Below are 13,257 nucleotides of genomic sequence, written 5' to 3'. Positions count from 1 at the left end.
AAGTCATTTAGTAGATAATCTCGAACTGTGTGAACCATTCTTTTTCGACTACGAGGTGACAAGGATAAACCCATACGCAAAGACGTTTGAACATTAGTAGGAAATTTCGGAAAAATTTTTGACAAATGATCCGTTCGCCTTGAGGATGATGATGACGTTGAGGACGGGAAATCTGCTTGATGTGAAGATAAAGTTTTAGGAGCTGCTTCTTTTGGGATTTCTAAAATAAAATAGACTGATGTTATTAATTTTAAAAAACTATAATAATTGTCTTAAGTTTAAAAAAAACGTCGATGAAAACTATTCATAGTGTAAAAAATTTTTCATGCGTACCACTTGATGAAGCAGAAGCAGTTTCTGGTGAAATGCTGCCATTCCAAGGGGTCTCTTCAGGAACAATTGTCAATAATAGTTGATCACTACCTTTGGCTTTAGCTAAGTCCATTAAAATCTCGTCTTCGTCAATTTCCGTGAAATCATCAGTATACAACTATAAAAATAGTAAAAATCATGAATTCCATAGTTATAAAAAAATTATTTCAAGTATAAATATTTTTCTTTATGAATGATAAATGTTTGAATCCTTCTAGCTAAGAAAATTAAATTTTTTCTATTACTCAATCACTAAAAATTATTTAGTTGTAAATGATTTATCATGTATCTGTTAATTATAATAATTATACTATCATTTGAAATTAAAATTAGTTTGAAAATTTTTTTCCTACTACGAAAGTAGAAAATGAAATTAAACATATCAATATAAAACAAAAAACTCATTTATATCAATAATAATAATAAAAGTACCTTATAGTTTTCGTCGGTGAGTTTTAACTTGATTTTCGCTCCGGAAATAAGTTCTTTTATTGACGCAGCTTTGACGGCTTTTCTTTCAGTTGGCTTATCGTGCCGAGCGACTTTGAATAAGGCAGCCATGATGTTCTTGTTCTTGTCAATCAGTTTAAAAATTTTTTTATTAGCTTATGTACAATAATTCCTCTATGTAATATAATGAAAACTTATTCGAATCATTTGGATTTTCAAATCGTACGTGTATATTAATTATCTATTTTATAGCCTTATTTACTTAATTTTCTAGTCAATAATAGCAATTACTTATAAGTTATAGTTTGTAAGCAACACAAGTGACCGTCAATCACTAGCTGGTTTAAATTTTGAATTTGATCCTATATAATAAAATAATATATTGATGAATTTCATCAAATGAAATAAAACTAATTAAATACGGTATAAATTTTCATAAGTACTGTCTTGGTTTATAGTGAAAAAAAAAAAAAGTTAAAATTATGTACATTTATAAAAATTTGAAATTATAATAATTTTACAGACTTTGCGAGACTAACCCGTATTTTGGTTTAACACATGAAAAAACGTTAATATTATAAATATGTAATTTTTCAAAACTGACGAGCTGACTAAATGTTAAACATTTGTACTCTAATACTCTTCCCAAACTGTATACGCCTAAATGAAGTATAAATTCAGTTTTCAAAATTTCTACGACAAAGTACACTTCAATGCTATCGTAGAGTATCATACAAATTTTTCCTACAACCACGTTGTATTGGTATCCTTCCCTTGAAACAAATAATCCATCCCCATGACGATATACTATACCGTTTTGACTATTTCATAGCACTCAACAAATTCATCATTCAATACGATGTTTGATAAGGCTTGTTGAATATTGTCGCTGTATTTCTTCATGTCAAATTTTATGCTATTCTTTAATTCTATGTCAGCATCAATTTCGCCGCCTGAACGCACAAAACATTGATAAAGTTCGTGTTTAATACTCAGTGACTTTGTGATATTTATGAAATTCCTCGAAAATCGTATTGCTCGTTTCATGAAACAATGTTTACTTTCGCTCCGTAATGTCCATGATTTCATTAATGGTCCAAATTGACGAATAAGAGCTGGATAATGTAAAAGGTAATGATGTTTTGGACGAAGAGGCTTTGGAAATAATGACCGTCGTAAATCGATGTATTCGCGAATAAGTGAATCTAAGTAAACAATAAACGTTTCATGAATCGCAGGAGCACATATAATCTCGATAATTTCCGACAGCAATAATATGCACTTCCAAGTATCATTATCAATATCATCAATTTTGTCATGAATTATTAACGGCAATAACCGAAGAAATGTCTACATTTGGCAAGCAGCACCTGATAGTCTTTGAGAGCTTGGTGAAACGGAACATAACTTGTCACGTTGATCTTCGGGAGAATATTTGAATTTTTCTATTCTTCGGTTTAATAATTTATACGAAAACCAACCCTGTTCCACAAGATTATCAAGAAACAGTTTTACATCGTACGCAAGAACACCTTCAAAGATGTCATGTCCTAAGCAAGGAGGCAAACCCGGAAGACAAACGTGGTAAAATTTTAGTTTGTTGAAGGCAGAATTAAATTTGATTCCCTTTATGATAACTGGTTTCTTATTACTTGTTTTATTTAATTTAGTGCAAGAACTTTTTTTTTTATCAAGACATTTTATAACTTTTTCATACGAATCAATTGTTCTATCAGGGTAAGTTTTAAATACTCCACTATCTGAATCAAATGATTTTTTGGTCATCAAGCAATACCGACAAAAATATTGAGCTTTGCTAAAATTTTCCACGAATCCTCCTAACGCATGACTCCCAAGGTTATCTCCAGTTACAAATACTAATGATCCTTTTATGAACTGATTAGGCGCAAATTCAATCCCGGAAGTTTCGATTTCTTTTAAGTCGTCAACAATCTTACCAAAAATTTTCTCGTGATTAAATATTTTTTCTTTGCATAATGCCACAAGATACATAGAGTTCACATGAGACCTTATTCTATCTGGAAAATTCCCAATACTTAAATAAACGGCCAAAATCTTATACTTAGATTTAGCAGAACCTAATGGATTCACCGTTTCGAAAGCATCCTGGTATAAAATGAGCTGAAGCGCGTTTGGATTTTCGTGAAAAAATTTATTTTCTTTAAATACACTTCCATCTGTAAAATCTTTCAAAACTTTGCTATTATTTTCTGGAAGTTGAAATTTCAATTCGTGAGTAAGAGATTTATTATAAAAAAATGTTTTAAAGTTTCTTTTAATGGAACATAGTGATAAAAACGTTTTTTGCCATTTTCAGAAGGCAACGAAATTTGAATTGGGTTAACGTAAGAAAATTTTTTTTCATAAAACTTCCTACGTTTGAAACTAGTTCCTAATTTATCTTCAATATTATTAAATAAATTATTTTCAAAAGAAGCATCGATAATATCTTTGATCACATCCGCTGATATATTATATTGGTCTAAATGTTTTGATAAATTATTATGTATAATTTCTTCATTTTTTTAATTCATTTTACACATTTCTGTTGCAATGTACTGCACTGTCGATGCCGGTAGAGAGAATTTAAATTCTAATTTGAGAAAAAAGTGTGCTAAATTCATTAAGAAAATATCTGAACTGTTTTCTTCACAGTATTGATAATGTTCCTCTGGAGATAATGTTGTTTCTATCAAGTTATCATCATTTTCAACTACAAGATCAGAAGAGTCTATATGATTGCTGCCACTATATAAATTAGATGATTGCTTTACTGTTTTTTTTTATGATATCTTGTAACATGCGATGAAAATGAATCAAGTTTATTGTAAGTTTTTTCACAATCTAAATAACCACACTTTATTGTGATGCCGTCATTAATGTGCATTCTCAAATGACTTATCATTTGTTTGTAATCGGTATATTTTTGAGTACAAAATTCTACGGTACAGCCTTCAGATATGGTACTTTGAATGATAACAGCTGGTGATACGTTATTAGTTATTTTCGCACTATGACAGCGATGTACATGGCTTTGTAATGACGCTAGAACGGAATATACTTTATTACAATGATTAAATCCGCAGATTAACTTATTAGTCAAGTTCGAGTGTTCTTTGAGATGTTTAACGTAATGATTAAATGATACATGCACAAATACACAAAGTTTGCAGTGAAACATTATTAAAAATCTTCAAACTTAGCAATTTGTATTGAAAATTAGATTTATATTCAGCTATAGAATAAATATTGATTCTAAAAATATAGACCGTCTAACTTTATCGAATTTAGATTTTAATTTTATGTTTGCAAAAGAAAACAATAAATTATTCAGATTTGTATTCGTAAGTCAAATAAAAAATTATGCTAAAAAAAAAATAAAAACTGATTGACACATTCAAAATCTGAAAATATAAAAATATTATTTCTTCTACGATGTATAATTATAAATATTTAAATACCTAGTATATGCATCGCATGAGTTTATTTTCTAATGACTGTTAACTGAAAAATTTACTTGACAATATCTTCATGTCATGGTTAAAGAATAGTGAAGATTTTTTATTGTTCACAGTTTTAGAAACTTTATACTATTGATGTGACTGCAATTTTACTGAAAAAAAATACTTTTGTTTTTTATTTTAAATAAATAACAAAAAAAAGTTCAATTTTCCTAAATTTATGATGTAATTTTTAATATCTTATATAGTTTTTATCTAATTCAGACTTTATAACTTAAATTGTGTACATCCCAAAATAAATCTATAAATCGATCTCAGAATTCAGAATAAAAATTACAATCAATATTGCCTAAAAAAATGAATAGATTTTCAAAATAACGGTCATACTACTCCTTCTTCCAAATATTTAATAAGTAAATATCGTTAATTTAAATTAGAATGTTAACGGAGTTTATGCAATGAAAAATTTAATTAAAATTAAAACATAAAATACATTGTTTTTTTTATGAATGAATAAGTGAATGTGATCATAAATTAATAAACATCAATGTTTGATGACTTTCGCTTGAAAAAAAAAAAAAATAAAAAAAAAACATGAATGAGAAAGATAATACTTCTAGCAATAAGTGAATATATAAAAATACTATCCACCGGTTTATAATTGTAAAAAAAATTGAAATGAAATTAAAATTTTATTTCTTATGTAGCTAAATGTACACTACTATGATCTACAACAAAACAATCCTATTGCCATTCACGAGAAATTTGCTACATCCTCTACGATCGTACTACCTTAATAAAATTGTATTAGAATATATTCGGCTGTCCGATTTCAAAACACAATAACTTACATTTCTTAGATTTTTTAAAATTACTTCATGAAAAAAAATTTTACACTCTAAATTGGTAAAAAACTAAATTTATGTCCAAAAGATATCTTAATAGAAAAACTTTGAAGATAAAAATCATTAGATAGTGTACTTCATGTAATAGAAAAAGCGACAATACTGAAAAAAGTAAGTTTAAAAATTTTTCAATTCCTGTGTTTTAAAATTGGGCAGTCGTATTAATTGAGGGATTTTTAAGCTATATTTCTGTAAGAGATTTCAAGCCATCTAAAATTATAAATTAAATTTGAAATAGGACTTATTTAATATTTTTTTAAGTAATAAAAAATTTATGAATCAAAGAATGACTGTGAATCCAGCAGATATACACATTTTTCAGAAAATTAATAAATGTATAAAAATAAAAAAATATAAATTGATTGGAAAAAATGTACTTATAAATTTTAAAATTCTTTAAATGCGCTCTGAATGACTAGATTCACAGTCACATAAATTAAAATAATGAAAAATTTTTAAAATTATGAACACGAAATAATTAAGAAATTTTTGTAATTAAAATTTGAAATAAATCACTGAAACAAAAGAATGAATAACTACGATTCTACCAGACTATAATTAATTTTTAATGTTTAAGAAAAATATATAAATCATCAAATATAAATAAATTAAATTTGAAATAAGACTCAATTAATAATTTTAAATGCAATAGAAAATTTAGGAATCAAAGAATGACCTTGAATCCAGCAGACATACAGATATTTCAAAAAATTAATAAATTTATAAAAATAAAAAAAATCATTCGTTTGGAAAAAGTTTATTTTTAGATTTTAAAATTCTTTGAATGCGCATATTTTAAGTTTTTTTTATGGATTTTGTATTTAATATTTTTTTTTTATTGTTAGAAAAATTAATTAATGTCTGCTAGATTCACAGTCATATAAAATAATATACTTAAAAATTTTTAAAACTATGAACGCGAAATAATTAAGAAATTTTTTTAATTGAAATTTGAAAAAATTCAATGAAACAAAAGAATGAATGACTATGAATCTTTTTTTTTTGCTAATTTCAAAAAATTACTTAATGTTTGCTAGATTCAAAATTATAAGAATAATCAGATGACTAGATTTGATCATTCTGAATAACTATTGATATCAAATAAAAGATTGATTATTATTATGTACTTACCAACAATTTCTCAGATTCTCGCTGTCAATAAACGACCTTCGATTACGAAAAATTCCTTTCAGTTATTAAAACAATAGTTTCATACGTATTATTAACTTTTTACTATTTAAAGAGGTTATTTATTAATAATACCAATGTAAACAAACAGATTTATAAAAATATAATTCTGTAAATTTTCCTTGCTTATTATAATTTATAAGCCAAACCTTTTTCTTAACTCAAGTGACACTAAATAATAATTATTTGTAGTTTGATCTCAGCGTTGGCTAGCTCGTGTCGAAGCCTTTTGTCGCGCAAAGCCGGGAAAACAAAAGACGCAGGTTACGACACGTCGAGACTAGCAACATTAAAAGTTTTTGTACACGCTTATTTTTTTATTCAAGTCTGCACTTGTCAATAACTACACTTTTTTTTATAATCTAAACAGTTTCGTTGTAAATAAAACACGTAGAATTACATCAATATAATTCAAATAATGCCTGCTGCTTCTGCTCATATGCGTTGTTACACTTCAACTATGAACTTGTAACTAACCGCACTCGACGTTATTCCGAGTGACACTGAATAATAATTTTTAACCATAACAAGTAAGCGTCTAGCCGATGTCTAGCGTGGCCGATCGCCGAGCTACGGAAAACCCGCCAAAACAAAGCGTGTATATTGAACACCGACACACAGACTTACAACCAGTGCTGCCAGAACGTGCGATATTTTTACCCCCTCTTGAGGTGAAATAGCATTGGGTGTAATGGCAGGAGGGGGTAAAAATATCGCACGTTCTGGCAGCACTGCTTACAACACAAGTGGCGCCTGCAGCAGAACTGTAGGCTTTTAGGCGATGTTTATTTATGTATCAAATATAACTTCATTGGAAATAAAAATTTTAATACATATGATTATCATTATAGTTGTTATAATAATAATAATAATAATAATAAAAATAATAATAATAATAATAATAATAATAAAAATAATAATAATAATAATAATAATAATAATAATAATAATAATAATAATAATAATAATAATAATAATAATAATAATAATAATAATAATAATAATAATAATAATAATAATAATAATAATAATAATAATAATAATAATAATAATAATAATAATAATAATAATAATAATAATAATAATAATAATAATAATAATAATAATAATAATAATAATAATAATAATAATAATAATAATAATAATAATAATAATAATAATAATAATAATAATAATAATAATAATAATAATAATAATAATAATAATAATAATAATAATAATAATAATAATAATAATAATAATAATAATAATAATAATAATAATAATAATAATAATAATAATAATAATAATAATAATAATAATAATAATAATAATAATAATAATAATAATAATAATAATAATAATAATAATAATAATAATAATAATAATAATAATAATAATAATAATAATAATAATAATAATAATAATAATAATAATAATAATAATAATAATAATAATAATAATAATAATAATAATAATAATAATAATAATATTAATAATAATAATAATAATAATAATAATAATAATAATAATAATAATAATAATAATAATAATAATAATAATAATAATAATAATAATAATAATAATAATAATAATAATAATTTTAAACTTTGAAATTCAGCTTATCAGAAAAAATTAAAACAATATATATATATATATATATATATATATATATATATATATATATATATATATACACCTATGAACATTGAAATACAAATAAGTATATAGAGACAAACAAAATATAAGTGACACATGAAAATAATTTTGTTTATAAAAAAATAAACAGTAGTAATAATTAATAGTTATAAAATTTTTTTACAATAAGTTTTTAATAAGTTTGAAATTTAAAAATTTACTATTAAAATATTAAGAAATCAGTGTGTACATTTTTTGAATTATAATTTTTATTTTTAAATTGATTGATTGTTTACAAATATGCTTGGTTATGATTTATGATTATAAAATTGTTTTTTATCTTCTATATTCACGTTCATGATGTTTACAGCATTAAATAATTGAGATAAATTAAATTTTTATTTGCTTGAGTAACTTTTATATTTTATTCGTCCTCGTGTTCACCTAAATAAAAGGCTCGCACATATCAATAGACTAGCAGATATTGAAGTATGATAGTCCAGTCGGCTGGGAAATTTTAGCCGTATATTTGAGAATTTAAAAATAAATGGTCCAAATTACAAAAAAATTTTTTTTTAATACTGGGAAAAAAATACTCATCAAATGTAAGAAAAAAAATTCAAGGAAAATTGACCCGACTAGAAATTTTAATGTGAGACCTATTGGGCCCTCACTGGGCTGCCCTCTAGGGACCACAAATAGGGATGTCACGCAAAGCCCTTTGCGGCCCTAATTGGGCAATCCCATTCGTGTCCCAACGGGAAAATCCCAAGAAGGTCCCGTTAAGGCATCCCAGCCCTAATCCCAATCAGGAAATCCAGAAGTGGCCCCATTAAGCGTGTCCCAACTTGAGCCCTAGGGGAAATATTTATGATACGAGGAAATTTTGTTATTAATAATTTAGTGTCTACAAAAAAATAATAATAACTTTTATTTTACTTTTATTACTTATTACAGTCAAATATTTTAATTAACATTTAAATTCACTCTGTATTTAATTTTGATCATATTATTAACAAGAGCATATCTTGTTCAAGGTTAATTTTTAGGAGCAGGTGAATCAACCTTTTGTGTCCTTAATAAGCGGTGGCCGTCCCAGTCTCGCGCATTGCGAAGTACATAAGCCATCGCTTTTAACATGTCGGAGTCAGTTAAAACATTCCCCGAATTATCTTTTAACTTTAGTCGCATCACCTCTATAATTTATGAAAAAATATTAATTATAAATGAAAAATAACTATCATCATTGACTATTCACAATTAAAAAAAAAAAAAAAAACTTCACCTTCAATGCATTTGTAAAAAACAGTATTTTTAAATATCGGCTTCGTTTGATTTATTTTAACAGCAGACGGAACGTATGAAATAACGACACTTCGTGTAATGTAAGCTCTTATAACCATTTTCATATTATTGTTTAAGGTTTCTTTTGCATTAACTAATTGGTGAATGCGTTTGATCTGAAAAGCATTACGTTATATATAACTTGTAGATAATTAAAATTTTACAGATAGTTTTTATTATAAACAAATCAATAATTAAAATATTCAACAATAGTTACATTCATATTTACTTACTACAATTTTACGTTCATGGGGTTTATCGTGAAGTTGTTTATTAAATTCTTCAAACGTTTCTTTCTCATTTATCGGATAGTCGAATTTTTTTATTTCTTCTCCTGCACTTTTGGTTTCCTCGTCTTCCTCGTTATCATCATTGTCGCTTCTCTCCCCACTGGATCCGTCATAACCACCGTCACATGAACACTTTTTCTTCAACCTTTTCTTTATATCTTTTAATTCTTCGGAAATATTATTTAAATCCGCACCATGCTGAACTGATAAACTTGTCAGTTGTCCTATTTGTTTGCTTAAGCTCACAAAATATTTTTTAATGATTCCATCTTTCGATAAACCTGAAAAAAAAAAAAAAAAACCATGAAATATTATTATTTTTAACCATAATTTTATTTTTGTACCTTTGTCGGCTAAGTTTTCGTTCAACTTGTTGTTAGTTATTGGAGTTGATGAGATTAAATTTTGGAAAGATATTTTCTCCAGATCAGATAATTCACAGAGATGAGTATTATTATTACTTCCACCACTGGTTTTTGAATCAGCTTTGTCAGATTTTTTTCCTTGAGAGGAATCATGAAAACTATAGTTATTGTAACGGTTGCTGCGTCCCGAATCATTTGATTTTGAATTGTTACTACGATTATTCCCTTGGCGTGCTCTAATTTTTTCCCTCAACTTCTTCAATCGTTGCTTTTGTGTTGGAGAGTCGCTATCAAGAGATGATTCTGAAGATTTAGAACGTTCAGAACCAGATTTTTTTTTCTGCTGTATCTCTGGAAATAAATTATAGATTATATATAAAGTAAAATTATAATTATTAATAATTGAACAATAAGTATGTTAGTTGAATAACCTTTTGATAACTTCGCTTTTTTGCTTAACTTCTTTGTTCGCCCCATTTGTGACCTTGAATTACTACCAGCAGATTATTCTAGAGATCTTGATGATTTAAAATCACATTTCTTCGTGCATGATGACTCTAGAAATGTGATAAATTATATATTACATACAATAAAAGTATTAATAACTGTATTGTAAGTAACTGACTTGAATTGTTTAATTTTTGTCTTTTATTAGAATTATTTTTTGGTGATTTAATTTTTCTCTTTAACTTCTGTGATAGTCCAGTTGATGACCACGAATCATCATCAACAGATGATTCTGAGGATCTTGACGATTCAGAATTGGATATTTTGTTTCTCGAAGACTCTAGAAATTCAATAAATTATAGATTATGTAAATTAATTGAAAATAATAATATTAATAATTGAGTGACAATTAACTTACCTGCATTGTTAAATTTTAAATTAGCTGAATTTAATTTGCTGTTTAATTTTTCATTGTTGTTTGTTGTTTTTATTTTGAACAATTTTTCATCTTTTAAGGCCTGTGACTTAGCAGATTTTTCATTGTCAGTTGTAAAGGCATAAGGTTCTGATTTTAATATACTTAACCGTTCTTCCGCTTGTTTGTAGCTGTCTGTTATATAAAATCGTAATGAAGATGCTGAATTAATTGGGTCATAGGTATATGAAGACTTACTTGCTCTTCCACGTATTTCAACAGCGTAATCAGGCCAGCTTTCGTTAGGGCCCACACAATTTTGAACCATTGACTTTAGCTCGTTTTGTTTTGATTTATCATATGGACCAGGCATAAATTTACACCGAACCGCATCCTTTTTATTATTATGAAATATCCAACTCGCGGGGACAATATCTACTTCTTGGTTGTTTTTATTATTAGCCAAAAATAAAACTAAGTAATATTTGGACTTAGACCTAGAAACAAATAACCAAATTATTATCTATAAATGCAATAAAAGTAAAAACAATAAATTGTTATCAACATTACCGCCTACGCGTTAATAACTAAAAATTATCCAGAAAATATGGTTTATTTACACTTGAATGATGAAAAATCTAATAAACAATAGTAATTAAATTAATTTCTATCTAATTATTAAAAATGAATTTTATAAATGCTTAAATAAAATAAAAAATTTTATCGCGTAAGATGAAAAATTAACATTAAGTACATACACAAGAATATGTAATTATTATTGAACTTATATTAAATATAAAAAAGAATATTCTCTGCAATTACTAAATTATTATAACATATTTAATTTAAAAATAAGAAATATTTTTATTCATTATTAAAAAAGTTTATAAGACCTTCAACGTTATTGAAAACTTTTTTGTTTGCAAATGTAAAAACTACATAAATTTAATATTTATTATTTTAAAAGTACTTACGTTTTACTATTACTCGCCATTGGTAATAGTTTATAATAAAAATCAGTATTAAGAATCTGAAACACTAAGCTGTTTAATAAAAAATAAACTCTCGATAATTAAATAAATGAACCTGTCGTAACTCGTCACTGCGTTTTCTCGATTGTCAACTTAATCCTTTTTTCCGTTTGGTGTCGCACTATTGGTACATATACATATACACATATACATAGATATTAAATTACCACAGTTCTTTAAACTAAACAGATATATACTAACACAGCGTGTATAGAAACAATCGCAAGCTAGAGTATGAGATGTCGCGATCACGACTTGTGTACTATATAGGTGTACTATATATGTGTGCGATACACTTGACACCACTGTTTACACATAGAAAATATATATACAAAATATTAAACATCACCAAATAATTTTGAGAACTATAAAACTTAAATAATTAAAAATATTCATAAGGAATCTACAAAATTAACACAGTTTCTAATTTTAATAGTAATTTTTCATCTCGTAATAAGTATTAAAATTAAAAAAAATTTACCGATATTTAAATATAAAGGTATTTGATTTATTTAGGTTTATAATATTGTCACTCGCGTTATTTGATCTAATTATAATAAACACTTCTTCTCAATCACTTTACACAGTATTTACGTATTATATATTATTGTTATAATATTACGTATTATTATAATATATAAAAAACAAATTTACAAAATATTAAACATCACCAAATAATTTCGAGAACTATTAAACTATTAAACTATTAAACTTTGAATAATAAAAATACTCATAAGTAGTCTACAAAATTAATACATTATTTAATTTCAATAGTAACTTCTCATCTCGTAATGTTTATCAAAATTTATAAAAACGTACCAATATATTTAAATATGTCTATATTTAATTTGGATCTCAAAAACACTTATAACATATCAGTTCATATTTTTGTTGCACTACATATGTAGCAAAGGCATCACATAAATTTTTTTCTTATTATTTATTGTAATTATAAAACAAACCATTTTTTTATCGACATCATTGAGAGAAATTGTTACTGTAGGACAGTGTCTATCGTTTACAACCCACATATTTAAATATTCTGCACTGAATGGATAGTTATAAATTGGACCGATTTTTTTCAATTGTATACCTCTCACATAAATATTGTTTTCACCAGCAGGAATAAACATGAATGACACTTGTATGATTTTATTATTTTTCAGTAAAACTGTGTTATTCGGATGTTTTAATGTTATAATTGTTCCTTTAAATTGAATACTTTTAATCGGTGTATTATTAAAGTCATCCTGATGCAATTGTTTTATAATTTTAATAATTGGTGAAATAGTAGCCATTTCAATATCTTTATGTTGTAATTCATTTCTTCTTCGGCAAAGTTGTGAGAGAG

At 25.8% G+C, this 13,257-nt stretch overlaps 1 protein-coding gene and 1 long non-coding RNA gene across 2 annotated transcripts; both read right to left on the bottom strand.

The window, feature by feature from the left end:
* Positions 1 to 417: 417 nt before the first annotated feature.
* On the bottom strand, positions 418 to 6,402 carry LOC128668398 (uncharacterized). Its single transcript, XR_008404139.1, has 3 exons — positions 6,341 to 6,402; positions 805 to 945; positions 418 to 490 (listed from the first exon to the last, which is right to left on the bottom strand). It is a non-coding gene; the product is annotated as an uncharacterized LOC128668398 (long non-coding RNA).
* Positions 6,403 to 9,052: 2,650 nt separating this feature from the next.
* On the bottom strand, positions 9,053 to 10,564 carry LOC106693180 (probable serine/threonine-protein kinase clkA). Its single transcript, XM_053741357.1, has 5 exons — positions 10,445 to 10,564; positions 9,993 to 10,364; positions 9,592 to 9,929; positions 9,300 to 9,474; positions 9,053 to 9,210 (listed from the first exon to the last, which is right to left on the bottom strand). Exons 1-5 carry the CDS (start codon positions 10,488 to 10,490, stop codon positions 9,053 to 9,055), a joined length of 1,089 nt encoding a protein of 362 aa, XP_053597332.1. The 5' UTR covers positions 10,491 to 10,564.
* Positions 10,565 to 13,257: the final 2,693 nt, after the last annotated feature.

The sequence above is a fragment of the Microplitis demolitor genome, chromosome 8 (genome assembly GCF_026212275.2).
Source record: "Microplitis demolitor isolate Queensland-Clemson2020A chromosome 8, iyMicDemo2.1a, whole genome shotgun sequence".
Lineage (NCBI taxonomy): Eukaryota > Metazoa > Arthropoda > Insecta > Hymenoptera > Braconidae > Microplitis > Microplitis demolitor.
This window is presented reverse-complemented; position numbering and strand designations above follow the sequence as displayed.